The 15186-nt window shown below is 44.2% G+C and overlaps 1 protein-coding gene across 2 annotated transcripts in view; it reads left to right on the plus strand.

Annotated features, from left to right (window-relative positions):
- Window positions 1-8277: 8277 nt before the first annotated feature.
- NUP85 (nucleoporin 85) overlaps window positions 8278-15186 on the plus strand; it is a 28139-nt gene continuing 21230 nt past the window's right edge. For both annotated transcript variants that reach the window (XM_033438461.2, XM_004275466.4), the window contains exons 1-3: window positions 8278-8430; window positions 10836-10929; window positions 13312-13474. In XM_033438461.2, coding sequence (XP_033294352.1) covers window positions 8398-8430; window positions 10836-10929; window positions 13312-13474 — 290 coding nt within the window. In that variant the 5' untranslated portion in view covers window positions 8278-8397. The remainder of the gene's footprint in view (window positions 8431-10835; window positions 10930-13311; window positions 13475-15186) is intronic.

A 15186-nucleotide genomic window follows, 5' to 3' on the forward strand; every position in this document is an offset into this window, starting at 1 on the left:
CGAGCCCGAGCCGCCGGGGCTCCTCATTGGTTGCCGCTTCGCGGGAGCGCGCAACGCTTACATAACCACCGCCAGCCCCCGCCCCGCACCGCCCCACCGTGGGCCCGGCGCCCGCCAGGCCGGCGGGAAGAGGCGCGGACACGCGCACCCGGGCCGTCGCGGGGGCGCGCCTGGCTCTGGGCGGGGCTGTATTGTCCTCCTTCTGTGGTGGAGCTTAATCAAAATGGCTTCCAGCTGGTCCTCGTTGGGGACTGGGAGGCTTGAGGCCTAGACGTGACACACAAGCCGGGGAAGGCAGACTGACTAGACGAGGAAGGGGGAGCCTAAATCAAAGCCCCAGCACGAGGTTCTGGGAAAATAACCTCTCATTCGGTGGCCCAAATACAGCTTTCCTCAGGGTCAGAGGAACATCACACTTCCTCTCAGTCAGCCTCTCTTCTCTCGGATTTTAAAGCTTCAGCCTCAACCCGCTTCCCACCAGGCTCTTGCCTTAGTGCCGTGACTACTTCCGTCCTGCTGGAAACCCTGTACTTTGACTAGCTGAAGGAAAAGGTTCATCCTACAAACTCCTTACTCATTGCCTGGCTCCCAACCTCCTAGGGGAAGCAAAATCCATCAGAGAAGCACCCGATATCAAGCTTCCAAACCGATCGATCACTTCCTCCTCACATCCGTTCAGAAATAGAAGTAGGTCCCTCTTGTCTTAAGCACAGTCGTAACATCTGTGCCGTGGATGTCCCCCACGGCTCTCGGTAGGTTTTATTGATTATGTCCTTTATTTTCTTCCACTCGCACATTAGCCGTTACCGTAGAAAAAGACTCTCAATTCTACTTCCTTCTGAAGTTACCACCGTATCTCTCTCCATTCTTGGCCAAATATCTTGAAAAAAATGTGCACGCCAGCTGTCTCCACTCCCTCACCTCCCACTTACTCCTCAACGCACTGCAATCTGGTGCCTGGTTCCACTAAAACTGCTCTCTACAAGGTCACCGCAGACTTCTTTGCTGAGTCCAGGATGCTTCCCAGTTCGTCACTCCTCTTGAACTCCCTCCCTGTGACTTGGGGCTATGACTCTGGCCTGTCCTTGATCCCTTTGCAATTTCTTTCTTTCTCAGCCCTTCCCTTAAATGTTCCTTGGGTTTTGTTCTAGACCGGTTTCTCTTCCCATTCTATCCCCTCTCCTGAAATGACTTCACCCCACTTCTATTACCATCTATTTGCTAATGATTCTCAAGTCCAGATTTCTAGTCCAGATCTTTCTCTGAATTTCCAGCCTATAAATCCAACTGACTTCTGAACATGTCCACTTGGATGTCCTAGAGGCACCTCAAACTCAGCAAATCTCAACTAAAATTCCTCAATTTACTTCTCAGACCTGCCCCTCTCTTTCAAGTGGCCCGGTCACTGACTGTATGACACACCATTATAACATTGCTCCAGGGACTTCCCTGGTGGTCCATTGGTTAAGACTCCACGCTTCCACTGTAGGACTGAGATCCCGCATGCTGTGCTGCACAGCTCAAAAAACAAACAAACAAAAAAACACAACAACAACAACAACAAATTGCTCCAAGCCAAAAAGCCAGGGGGCATCCTTGACCCCTTCACACACTCCCCATACAGTCAATCTCCAAGTCTGCTCAATTCCACCTTTTAAATACCTGTCAAATCTGTCTACTTCTCTGCAGCCACTGTCCAGTCTTTGGGCTCTGCTCCATTTGCTGGGCTTCCAGCTGGTCCACCATGGGGAAGAGGAGGCTTAAGGCCTAATTGTAGGACAGGCCAAGAAAGGTAGATTGATAAGGAGAGGCAGTGGAAGCCTAACTTCAAGTCAGGTTTCCCCAGAGCTATTGATCTTTTGTTTTTAAGGTATGTCGCAACTGTGTCTGAATATTTAAATGAATCAGAATCATCTAAGGTGCCGGGTTTTTTGTTTGTTTTTGTTTTTGGCCACGCCACACAGCACGTGGGATCTTAGTTCCCTGACCAGAGATCGAACCTGTGCCCCCTGCAGTGGAAGCAGGGAGTCTTCACTACTGGCCCCCGAAGGGGGTCCCTAACGTGCTGGTTTAAATGCGTATTCTCTATTCTCGGACAGTGTGGCTTTGGGATCCCTCTTTTTTAACAAGCTTCCTGGTGATTCTTTTTTTTTTTTTTTTTGCGGTACGCGGGCCTCTCACTGTTGTGGCCTCTCCTGTTGCGGAGCACAGGCTCCGGACGCGCAGGCTCAGCGGCCATGGCTCACGGGCCCAGCCGCTCCGCGGTATGTGGGATCTTCCCGGACCGGGGCACGAACCCGTGTCCCCTGCATCGGCAGATGGACTCTCAACCACTGCACCACCAGGGAAGCCCCCGCTGGTGATGCTTAAACACACTAAAGCCCGAGAACCACAAACCATTCTAAAAAAAAAACAAACTAAAAGAAGTTTCTGGGAATACCCTGGTGGTCTAGTGGTTAGGACTGTGTGCTTCCACTGCAGGGGGCACGGGTTCGATCCCTGGTCAGGGAACTAAGATCCCACATGCCGCATGGTGAGGCCAAAAAAAAAAAAAAAAAAAACTTTCTGCCACTCCTTGGTTTAGTGGCAATCCTCTGCCTTACAGGATAGAGTCCAAAATTCATATAAGACCTACAAAGCTCTTTGAGAGCTAATCTGGGCTAACCATTCTAGCTCTTTCTCATTTTCTCCTCGGAGCCTCTGCTTCAGTCATAATCAATTACTTGGGATTCCTGAATGTACCTGCTCTCTCTCAACTTTAAGCTTTTGTGCACTTTTGATGTGTAAAGATTCACTGAATGACTGAATAAATTGAGGCTATCACTATGCATAAGATCCTGTGCTAGGACTTCCCTGGTGGAACAGTGGTTAAGAATCCGCCAGCCAACGCAGGGGACATGGGTTCAAGCCCTGGTCTGGGAAGATCCCACACGCCATGGAGCAAAGTAAGCCCGTGCGCCACAACTACTGAGCCTGTGCTCTAGAGCCTGCAAGCCACAACTACGGAGCTGGCGTGCCACAACTACTGAAGCCCGCACAACAAGAGAAGCCACAACAATGAGAAGCCCGCACACTGCAACTAAGAGTAGCTCCACTCGCCACAACTAGAGAAAGTCTGCACAAATCTATGAAGACCCGACGCAGCCAAAAAAAAAAGATCCCGTGCTAGGCATTGGGCAGACAAAGTCCGTGTCTCAAATTTGGGGGCGGGGGGGCGGGTAGGAAGGGTAGGAAATATACAAGAAGTGAAAGGGGAAGAGAACCAACTGCCATATGTCAGGCACTGAGTGGGGCTTTACTAATTAGTTCTTCTTCTCCTTATACAAACCCTTCCAAGTGGATTAGTATTTATTTACTATTGAGGCTCAAAGAGTTAAGTAACTTGCCCATTATCACACATCTGCCAAGTAGTGTTGATTGAGCTTCTATTATATGCCAGGGAACTAACGTGCTGGGTGCTGTGCCGGGTACCGTAGAGAAAGCAAAAGAGATGCCCTCCTTGCTCTCCTGAACCCAGGTCTTATGTTGACATCACACATCTTCCCAGGTTTGTAGGACTACAGAACCATCAAAGAGGAACATGTCATGTTAAATTTACCATCAGTAAAATGTGCGGGCCTCCAATAATCAAATGGTTGTTTAGTTATTAGCTTCTAGGTGACAGGTGTGTCCTACAGTACCCCTGCTCTAAAGTTACGCTAAACTACAAAACCACCTTCGGGCAAAGGAGGAGTTCTATAAAAGGTAGTTAAGTGTATTCAAACGTGTGAATAATACATGTTCCAAGGACAAACTGTAATTCTGTGAGCTGAGCCTAGGGAATCTACTGAGAGTCTCTCCAATTTCCAGGAAAAAAATTGTGGAAAAACAGAAATTCCCAACATTAAGTTTCTCCCACTATCATTTTCATAGGAGTGGGAAAGGGGGTGTCTGTGCACTAGAAAAGGGTGCTTTGGGAAAAAATGTGCAAGGAGTAGTATATACAGAAAAGAAGAAGAGTGGCAAACGTTAACTGAGTCATTATTATGTGGGGATTCTGTACTAAGCCTTTAATCCTCACAAGACATCTATTATTATTATCCCCATTTTACAAATGAAGAAATTGAGACATAGAAAGGTCAGGCAACTTGGTCACCCAGCTTGAAGTGGTAGAGCCAGCAGACCTAAGACTTTCTGACTCAGAGCCCAGACAGAGCTTAATTACTGTAGAACTGCATCCAGGCTCCTATGGAAGTCCTCAGAGAGAAAACATGCAAAAAAAAAATATCCTAGAATAGTGGTGGGAACACCAGTCAAGTTGCTTTGACTTAATTTTTGTTTGGCTGTCTCTCTGAGCAGAATGGCAGTTCAATTAAAGGAAAGGCTTGTCTTGTTTACAGTTTTGTTCGGAGCACCTAGCTCAGTTCCTGGATCATAATGGGAATGAATGAAGGAGTTGTGCATTGAGCCGTTTTCGCCATTAGGGGTTAACTAGGACAAGAAAGGCCTACTTCCTCTAGAAACCTAATTAAATATCAGTATTTGAATAATTAAATATCAATAGAAGTAGAGGGTAAGAATGGGGGAACCAGCAAGAATGTACTCTTCAGGGTCAGGTGCCAAATAAAAAACATCATTCCTAAAAAAGGCAGGAAAATAAGAATCACAGAGAGAGTTTGTTTAGAGCTTGAAATCCTTGCCAAAAACCCTGAGAAACACATAACTGAATTTATAACACAGACGACTAAACGGTGCATAGTTTATACCATCAAATTTCCTTCAGTTCTAACAGAGGTTAGTTGAGTACTTGAGCTATCTCTGTGAATACTGCAGGAATACTGAATACTCTATTCCTGAATACTGCAGGAAATCTGGAGACAATCACAGAATCTGTGATGTTCTGGAAACCTTCCAGCTTTCTATCCTTGGGTCATGGCAAAGAAAATGGGACCCAAACTTGCACCAGCAGTCAAAGCCAAGAAGCTAGTACATTTCACTTTAAACGTATCAGCTGGGGTATTAAATATAGGGAAATACTGTTCCATTTCACAATACATTCACTGAACTTTTTTTTATTGAAGTATAGTTAATTTACAATGTTGTGTTAGTTTCAAGTGTACAGCAAAGTGATTCAGTTACACATATATATATATATTCTTTTTTAGATTTTCTATTATAGGTTATTACAAGGTATTAAGTATAGTTCCCTGTGCTATACAGTAGGTCCTTGTGTTTACCTATTTTATATATATATTTTTAGTGTGTATGTTAATCCCAAACTCCAATTTATCACCGCCCCCCCGCACCTCGCCCCCCACCATGGCCGCTCCTGCTGTCCCCTTTGGTAACCATAAGTTTATTTTCTGTGAGTCTACTTCTGTTTTGTAAATAAGTTCATTTGTATCATTTAAACATTTTTTTAATTCTTATTTTTCATTTTTTATTTTATTTTTTGGCTGCACTGTGCAGCTTCTGGAATCTTAGTTCTCTGACCAGGGATAGAACACGGGCCCCTGCAGTGAAAGTGCCGAGTCCTAACCACTGGGCCACCAGGGAGTTCCCTGTATCATTTTTTTTAGATTCCACATGTAAGTGATATCACATGATATTTGTCTTTCTCTAACTGACTTCATATGATCATCTCTAGGTCCATCCGTGTTGCTGGAAATGGCATTATTTCACTGCTTTTTATAGCTGAGTAGTATTACATCACTGAACAGGGAAGTACAATTATGGGGACCAAAAGGTGAACACTTTAAAACTTCTTGAAAAACTTTTCCATTTTCTTATCAGTCTTTGTAATTCTTCTAAATAGGTGGATATCTCATTGATAATATATTTACCCGGTTGTTCCTCTCTTCCTCTGTGGTTGAATATCTATGCCAGTAGCTCTTAAAAGAGATGATTTTGTCCCCTAGGGTACACTGGGAATATCTTGAGACATTTTTTTTTCTTCCAGTCTTAGAGATATAATTGACACAACACCACTACATAAATTTAAAGTATACAGAATAATGATTTGACTTACCTATATCATGAAATAACGGCCTCAGTAGGTTTACTGAACATCCGTCATCTTTTTTTAAATTTATTTACCTAATTAATTTTAATCTAGTCTTTTAAAAACTATTTATTTGGCTGCGCTGGGTCTTCGTCGAGGCACATGGGATCTTCGTCGCTGCGTGTGGGATCCTTTTTTTGGTTGCAGCATGCAGAATCTTTAGTTGTGGCATATGAACTGTCAGTTGCAGCATGTGGGTTGTAGTTCCCTGACCAGGGATCGAACCTGGGCCCCCTGCATTGGGAGTGCAGAGTCTCAGCCACTGGACCACCAGGGAAGTCCCCAAACTGGAAATTTGTATCTTTTGACTGCCTTCATCAAATCCTCACACCCCCACCTTCTAGAGACTTTTTTGGCTGTCACAATTGTTGAGGGGTATATTATTGGCATCTACTGGATAGAGGCCAGGGGCCATGTTCTGCTCAACACCCTGCAGTGAACAGGAGAGCTCTCTTTTGCACTTAAATTTATTTTTTTCTCAGGTCTTCTTTTGAGAAAAATGGTTTTCCTTGCTGGTCTTTCATCCTGTTCCCCAGAATAATTTTTTCTGAAGGAAATTAGGCATGATTTCTATCAATGTCTTACTAAGTTTGGCTTTAACTTCTGCTGCTTGAAGAATTTTTAATAGAGCAGATATAATAACCAGTTTTTAAAAACTGATTTATCTGCTACTGAATGTTTATTTTACATTCTGAAAAATATTAGGACTCTTTTTACCCACTAGAAAATGGACACGAATGCATAATTTCTCGTAGCCACACCACTGGTGTCAGAAACACTCAGATCAGTAAAACTCTGTGAAACATTTGGAATATGCAGCCAGACACAGATGGTTGAACAGTGTGGAATTTTGCGCAAAACTAAATTTTATCCTATAGATGGCTGTCTTCAGAGATAGGAATTTGGATGAAATTGTGATAGCCACAGGATTTTTCTTCCTTTACTAAACAGTGTGTAACTCTAAAGAACAAACTATTGGGGGGATAGGATTTTCCTAACCACTCCAAGTCATCTTATTTTCACCATTCAAATAGGTCATTCAGAATCATCTCAGGGAAAGAAGCCTTCCCCAAGAAAATTACTGAAATTTTGTCTTGTTTTCAGATCAAATTTCTTTCCTAACTAATAAAAGCTGCTACATTTTCAGGCACTGTTTCCTAAGGTTTATTTTAAGATTTCGAATTACCTTCCGTTCGTTAAAAAAGGAAAAAACTCGCTTATCTGGGAATTTAGAACGAGTACTATTCTATTCCTTGTATGTTTATATATTTGTAAATACGCCATTTACAAAGTAAATAACTCCTTTAGGCTATTGGAGCACTTTTTTTTTTAAATTTAAATTTATTTATTTATTTTTGGCTGTGTTGGGTCTTCGTTTCTGTGCGAGGGCTTTCTCCAGTTGGCGGCGAGCGGGGGCCTTTCTTCATCTCGGTGCGCGGGCCTCTCACAGTCGCGGCCCCCCGTTGCGGAGCACAGGCTCCAGACGCGCACGCTCGGTAGCTGTGGCTCACGGGCCTAGGCCTAGTTGCTCCGCGGCATGTGAGATCCTCCCAGACCAGGGCTCGAACCCCTGTCCCCGCATTAGCAGGCAGATTCTCAACCACTGCGCCACCAGGGAAGCCCCTATTGGAGCACTTTTGTTGAGGTTTTCCATAATAAGACCTGGGATTCCCTAATTTGAGTGTCTTTTCCTGCTTTTCTTTTGTGAGATAACAACCGGTATTTGTTTTCAATTGAACCCAGGGGTCTCAATTTCACAGCTGTTTCAGTTGCATCAATTTTGTCCCCATGACTTTTGAGCCTTTTGGGGTGGGAGTGGCGGCGAATACCTTCGTACACAAGCCCGAAGAACCGACAGGGCTCTCTCGCCACGGACACTGTTCAGAGAAGCAGCGGCGACGACGCTAACCTGCAGACCAAGAAGCGGAGTGCAAAGCCAGGATCGGGTAAGGTAGTGCGCTCACTCACACCCCTACCAAGACCAACGCTCGCCCCGGCCCGCGCACGCGCAGCCGCATCACCGCCGCTCCCGCCGTCTCCGGGACCTTCTCTCTGCCTGGCTCGGGGTTGTCCGTGGCGGCGCCGGATCTGGCGAGAGCGGTACTGTGTGGATAGGCTGCCGGTGGCGCTGTTTTCCCTGTCGTATTGTCGAGGCCAGGAAGGAGAGACACGTGTGGAGTGCCGCAGAGGGGTGGTCGTGGCCAAGAGGAGAGACCCCTGCGGCGTTGGAGGTTTGGCCCTGCAGGCAGTTCGGGAGGTGCTCGGACGGGGTCCTCTCTCGCAGCCGGCTCGGAGCGGGAGGCCCGAGCTGGAAGCATTGGCTACCCTGCGAGTTCCGGGCGGTGAGGTGCTGCGCTATGGAGGAGCTAGATGGCGAGCCGACAGTCACTGTAAGGGTGCCCCGAACAGTATTGTTTGCCTTCTAGGTCCGAGGATTGGGTCCGCTTCGTCCCTGCAGGCTTGTCTATCTCTCTGCCGCCTGCGAGGTGCTCGTCCCCTTCCCTCAGTACAATTGCCATCGTCCAGAAGTCCCATTAACTAGGTGCCCGTGTTTGGGTCGCAGTGGTCGCTGGGTTTCTGCCCCTTTGTATACTCAGAATACTTGGCCCTGGAGGCCCCACTCCATCCCTTTCCGTCCCTTGTCTTCCTGACCTTCCTACTTCTTTGGGTTTTCCTTTTGGGCTAATGCTTTAATGAGCGGGCTTGAACCAAGCACAGGAATTGGGGCTTTTTTCTCCCAGCCGAGCTAAGCTTCACATCGCAACGCCGTGAGCTTGGCTTTGCTTGAGCAGGCCCAAGGTTTACGAAATATAATTATTCTTTCGGGCGACTATTCTTGCTTTTATTGCTCTGTTTCCTTTCAGTTGTATTTGAACTCTCAAGAGAGTATGTCAGGTGTGGGTGATCTACGATGCTTATAAAGAGATTCATGGTTGTTAGATAAGAGACACCTACTGTTCCCCCTGCCTGGGATCTCTTCTCTCTTAGGTTTATATCCTGTTCATTTCTTACATGCAAGCTCCAGTAGCCTCTTTGTCAGGAAAGCCTTTCCTGACTAGGTCAAATATTTCTGTCCGTTTAGGCTTGTTCTGCATCTCTTAGCTCTTGGTAACCTATAAGCCCCACTAAACTGCAAGTTGCCTGACCTTGTATTTTTGCTTTTTAGAAGGTTAAGATGCCTTCAGTTTTGAGCTAAAGCCATCAGATCGCAAACCAGTATCTGACAGAACCCAAAACTGAAAATAGAAGTCATTTCAAAGCTAACTGGACAAAAAGAGACATGAGATCTCAGCAGTTAACGTGGGTTGTTATTCTCTATAAAGCTTACTCCTATATGCTATAGATTGTTAACTTTTAATGCATATATAAAGTATCTTAAATATTAAATGTCTATCAAGGACTATGTCAGTGTTTCCGGGGTGAAAAATTAGGCTATCGGAATCACTGGAACTTTTACAGACTACGTGTTATCTTGCTTTTCCCTCCTTCACTTATGTCCGAATCTTTGGATGGGGAAACCTTCCCAGTACCCTGTGCAGCCCAGGAGAGCCACTTTGTTATTGAACCATGACAATGAGTCATGCATTTACAAATGGAATGAAAATGATCTAAGCTTACTTTTGCCCCCAGTAGTGATGGTTGACCTGTGATAACCCAGCTTTACATTGGTGTTGGGGAGACCAGGTAGGAAACTGGTTGGCCTTGTGGACACAGCCTCTCAGGGGGGCATGATCTTGGCAGAACTGCAGAGTCTAGAATCTGAACCTCAACTCTGCAAGTTCGAACTCAGTCACATGGGTGTTTGAGAGTTAGTCTGCTCTTTGGGCTTACGCTGAACACACCCTCAGGAGGCTGATGAATAACCCTGAAAACCATTGTCACCTGTGTAGCAGTTGTTGTGCCCGCTCTTCACGCAGCTGCTTCCTCTTATGAAGGCACATGAAGGCCAGTTAGTAATTAGCAGATTCAGGGATGTTTAAGTGTAGATTCAGAGAGAGAATAATCTTGAGCAGTTTTTCTAGGCCAGTGGTCTTATCTTTTTAGGTCAAGGGCGCTTAAAAATATAAGTTACAGTTCTTGTTGTCTTTCTTTGGTTGTTACTTTGCAGATAAATACCTAGAAATGGAATTGCTGGGGTATAGGACAGATGCATATTTAGCTAAAATAAACTCAGTGGGTGATGAGGGAAAGCGGGGTATTACAAGGATTGTTCCTAACAGTTGGGAAAGGCTTGGTCCCACTGGGGGAGTGGAATGAGGTTTGGGAATGAGCATCAAGAGTTCCTTTTTTGGTTCTTGACGTTATGGATATAGCTCTAGAGGTTAGACAGCTCATAAAGGTGTGGATTAGGCAGTTGGATTTATGAAGCCGAGACTTAGAGGGATTGGTCTGAGTTGGAGTAAAAGAATCAAGTCATAAAAGATGTGACACAGAAGCCATGGGATTGGAGGTCTCTGTCTTTTTAGTGAGTAACAGTTCAATTCCTTTTTAATTTTTTTAACTTCCCTTTTTCTGAACTACAGATCACTGAATTACCATATAGTAATTGATTGGGGTGTAGCTTTCCTTTTTATCAACACTTCAGAAGTGACAGGCTGGGTTGATGTGCCTAGCAAAATTCACTTGTTCATTTAGGGTCTAACAGACAGGGCTACTCAGTCACACTCAGCTGTGTTCATAGATTAGCACTTAATAACTTTCACGACCACTGGCTTCTAGGATTATACCTGCAAGTAATTTGAAAGCAAAGCCTTTAGGAAGAATAACAATTTCTGTGCCTTATTTTTTTTACTAGTTGATTCCGGGAGTGAATTCCCAGAAGAAGCAAATGTGTTTTGACTGGGGTCCAGGGGAGATGCTGGTGTGCGAAACGTCTTTCAACAAAAAAGGTAGTTTTTTTTTTTTCTTTTCTTTTAGATTATCTGTCTTGGCACATTTGTTTTTTTTCTTCTCTCAGGTATGACTAGCTGAAATATGAAACAGTTGCACTTATTTTGCACTTATTTTGTTCATTTTTGAAACTATGTAGCTATTTAAGATTTTCATTGATTTATGAGACCTGGCAGATTTTGAGTCCAGGAAAAAAGGTTAACAATGGTCTTCCAGTGTTAGAGAAAGATTTTCTTTATATTTGAATACGTGAAGCTTTTTTTCCTTTTTGTCCAGAGTAACTAATTCTCTTTTTTTTTAATTTAATTAATTATTATTTTTTTTTTTTTACTAATTCTCTTTATAATAGTGCCCTCATTGTGAATTTTTGCAAATGTCATAGCCCTTACCTTTATGTTAGCATTGTGAACTTGATTGAATTTCGTAGGCTGTTAGTACATAGCACAAATGAGCTGGAGAGCAAAATGATTTGTCCTTGGCTTTGTTCTCTAAGCTCCATTAGGTATCAGACATGGATCTTACCTTTCCAATACTGATTCCCTCTAGTAGCAAGGTAAAACTGAAATCTTGATATTTGATTCTCCTTTCTCCTTTTCAAGAGAGAAATCTCAGAAAATGCTGAAGAGATTTTTCTTGTAATATTTGCAACATTCTTTATCCAAATGTGGAGGTTCTCCTCTTACAAGGAGCAGATTGAGCTAATGAAGGTCATATAATTTTGGCAGATTACATGGTATGAAGTTCATGTAATTTTTAAGCAATGTAGTTTTTCTTGATTTTATAGTTAAAAATTATCCCTAACGTGGACTTCCCTGGTGGTCCAGTGGTTAAGAATCCGCCTTCCAATGCAGGGGACACGGGTCCAATCCCTGGTCAGGGGACTAAGATCCCACATGCTGCGGGGCAACTAAGCCTTTGCGCTCTAGAGCCCACGCACCGCAACTAGAGAGCCCGCACACTGCAACTACTGAGCCCGCGCTCTAGAGCTCATGCCACAACTAAGCTGCAGCTAAGACCTGACACAGCCAAATAAGTAAATAAATAAATAAAAAATTATCCCTAATGTTGTTAAATATTTATGGGATATGTTGGTATTGAAGATCTCAAGTTTGGCAGAGCTGTGGAAGTTGCTCAGAAGAGAAACTTAAGTGACTAGGTCTGGATGGCCCTTTTCCTACTTAATAGGAGAGCTTATCAACATTTCTGGCTTGTCCTCGATTGTTGGAAACTCAAGGTTTTCTTTCTGTTTTTGTTTATATCTATTGAAATCACTTTCAAGACAAGCCATTGAACATTATCACAACTTATTTGAGAAGTTGTTTATAAGAAATTTCCACAAGTTGGTGGCTAATAATTTATCATTATAGAGCCTTTTCATCACTGTTGCAAAATAGTTTAGTCAGTTCTTGATTCTTTGTTTTAGGAGTAGTGGCAGTAAAAAAGTAATATAAAAATAATATTTACTTTGATGTTATATAAAACTTCAGCTGTAGGTTTATCTTGTTTACTGAATATTACATAGGCTAATATTAAGTGAGTTTACTCTTTTTTTCTAGTATATTTCAGTTGATGGAGGTGAAAGGTCATTACAAAATATGCCAGTGAATTGAGGAGTAAAGTCTGAGAGTAAACATTTGTGTTTAAAAATTCATGTGTGTGGGGGGGCTTCCCTGGTGGCGCAGTGGTTGAGAGTCCGCCTGCCAATGCAGGGGACACGGGTTCGTGCCCCGGCCCGGGAGGATCCCACATGCCGCGGAGCGGCGAGGCCCGTGAGCCATGGCCGCTGAGCCTGCGCGTCCGGAGCCTGTGCTCCGCAACGGGAGAGGCCACAGCGGTGAGAGGCCGGCGTACCGCAAAAAAAAAAAAAAAAATTCATGTGGGGGGAATTCTAGTGGTTAGGATCCCATGCTCCCTCTGCAGGGGGTGCAGGTTCGAGCCCTAGTCGGGGAACTAAGACCCCATATGCTGCGTGGCGCGATCAAAAAAATAAAAGTAAAAATTCACGTGTGGATAAATGATAATTCATATCATTTTTTTTTTTTTTTTTTTTTTTGCGGTACGCAGGCCTCTCACTGTTGTGGCCCCTCCCCTTGCGGAGCACAGGCTCCCGACGCACAGGCTCAGCGGCCATAGCTCACGGGCCCAGCCACTCCACGGCATGTGGGATCTTCCCGGACCGGGGCACGAACCCGTGTCCCCTGCATCGGCAGGCAAACTCTCAACCACTGCGCCACCAAGGAAGCCCCATATCATTTTTAATAAGTGAAATCAGTAGCAAAGAAGCTGAAGCTTTTGTAATTAGATACTCAGAGTTTTTAGAGTGGGTTGTTTCATGAGGATGATGGTGATAGGTGTTAAATTTTTTTTCTGTTTTGTTTCAGAAAAATCAGACATGATGCCAGGTTGCCCCTTTATCCATATAATCCGAAAGAATGAGGATGTTTACTCTCAAATCCTGAGAAAACTCTTCAATGAATCCCATGGGATCTTTGTGGGCCTCCAGAGAATTGAAGAAGAGTTGACTGGAAAATCCAGAAAAACTCAGTAAGTAGGCTGCTGATAGGTGCTGCAGCCCAGAGCTGAATTGTGGGAAACCGCATGAAATGCATCCTTATCCTTTTGCATGATGGATGGCTCTCCTGGAGAAATCAGGGACTCCTGGTTCTAGTTTGTGTCCTCTTTAGTGGGCAGTATAAATGGTCGTGGATGGAAATGTCTTACAGAGAATGTGCGAGTGGCTGCTGATTGACTTGCTGGCTGCTTCTTTGTTTATATTCCTACTTCACTTACCCTGCAAAGAATAAAATTTAAGCCAGACAAGCACCTGAGGGTCATTGAATGAGGTTCCACTCTTGGGAGTTTTGTTTTGTCTTTAAAGAATTATTTTTAAAGCATTTTTTTTGTGAAGAGACCAGAAAACTTGTATTATTTATAGACTAGAATTGTTTGGAGTGTGGTTCATGAGTTAACTGCATCAGGGTCAGGTACTTGTTTAGGCCCCACCTCATATCACCACAGTTTCTAGGGGTGGATCCTAAAATCTCTAGGTGAGTCTTAAGCACAGTGGATTTTGAGAACCCCTGTGTTAGGTTTTTCTTAGAGTCCATTCATACGGTTAGGGAATGGACAGTGTTGGTATCTGTATTGAAAAAAACAACAACAAAAAACCAGTTTTTTCCCTCCTGTGTTTTCCTCACAACACTTCTGACACCAGATGTCTGGGATTTTTCCCCCACCAAGCAATTCTCTGAAACAAGCTGGGTATCCTACAATTCAACTCAATTCTAACACTGTCTACTTGGAGATAACATCAGATTCCATAAATTAAGGGCTTAGTCCCACAAAACTGTCCCCCATTCGGATGCCAATCACAAATAGTGGGTCCCCAGGTTACCCACAGCTTCTGGCCAACTTGGCTATAAATCAGAGGTTCCCATGACCACCTTAGGTTTGATTAATTTGCTGGAGCAGCTCACAGAACTCAAGGAAACACATTTACCAGTTCGTTAAAGGATATGAGAAAGGACACAGAAAAACAGCCGGATGGTGTATGTGGGGCATGGTCTGGAAGGGTCCCAAGTGCAGGAACCTCTGTCTCTCTGGAGCTGGGTTGTGTCACCATCCTGGTACATGGATGTGTTAACCTACCTGGAAGCTCTCCAAACCCCATGCTATTGAGATTTTATGGAATCTTCCTCATGTAGGCATGATCAATTATTATCTCCATTTCCAGCCCTCTCCCCTCTCTAGAGAAGTCAGGGACAGGGCTGAAAATTTCAAGTTTCTAATTACGACTTGGTCTTTCTTGTGACCAGCCCTCATCCAGGAGCCACCCAGATTTGGAACAAAAGATGCTTCTAGCACTCTTATCACTTAGGCATTTTCAAAGATTTTAGGAGCTGTGGGTCAGGGACTGGGGACGAAGACCAGTTTTAATTTTTTTTTTTTTTTTTTTTTACTTTTTGGCTGCACTGCGCAACATGGGGGATCTTAGTTCCCCAACCAGGGATCGAGCCCTCACCCCCTGCAGGAAGTCCCGAAGACCAGTTTTATATGTCTTATTATTAACCACAGTGTCACAGTATTTCACTTCCTTGATAAGCATTTTACAAATAAATCACCCTGGAGGATACCCTGGTCAGCGCACGCACGCGTGTGTGCGTGCGTGTGTGTGTCTGTCTATGTCTATGTATGTGTCTGTGTATGAGAGATCACTGGTGACAAGAGGCTCTGGTACAGAATATTGATAACTCAGA

The sequence above is a fragment of the Orcinus orca genome, chromosome 19, assembly GCF_937001465.1.
Source record: "Orcinus orca chromosome 19, mOrcOrc1.1, whole genome shotgun sequence".
Classification (NCBI taxonomy): Eukaryota; Metazoa; Chordata; class Mammalia; order Artiodactyla; family Delphinidae; genus Orcinus; species Orcinus orca.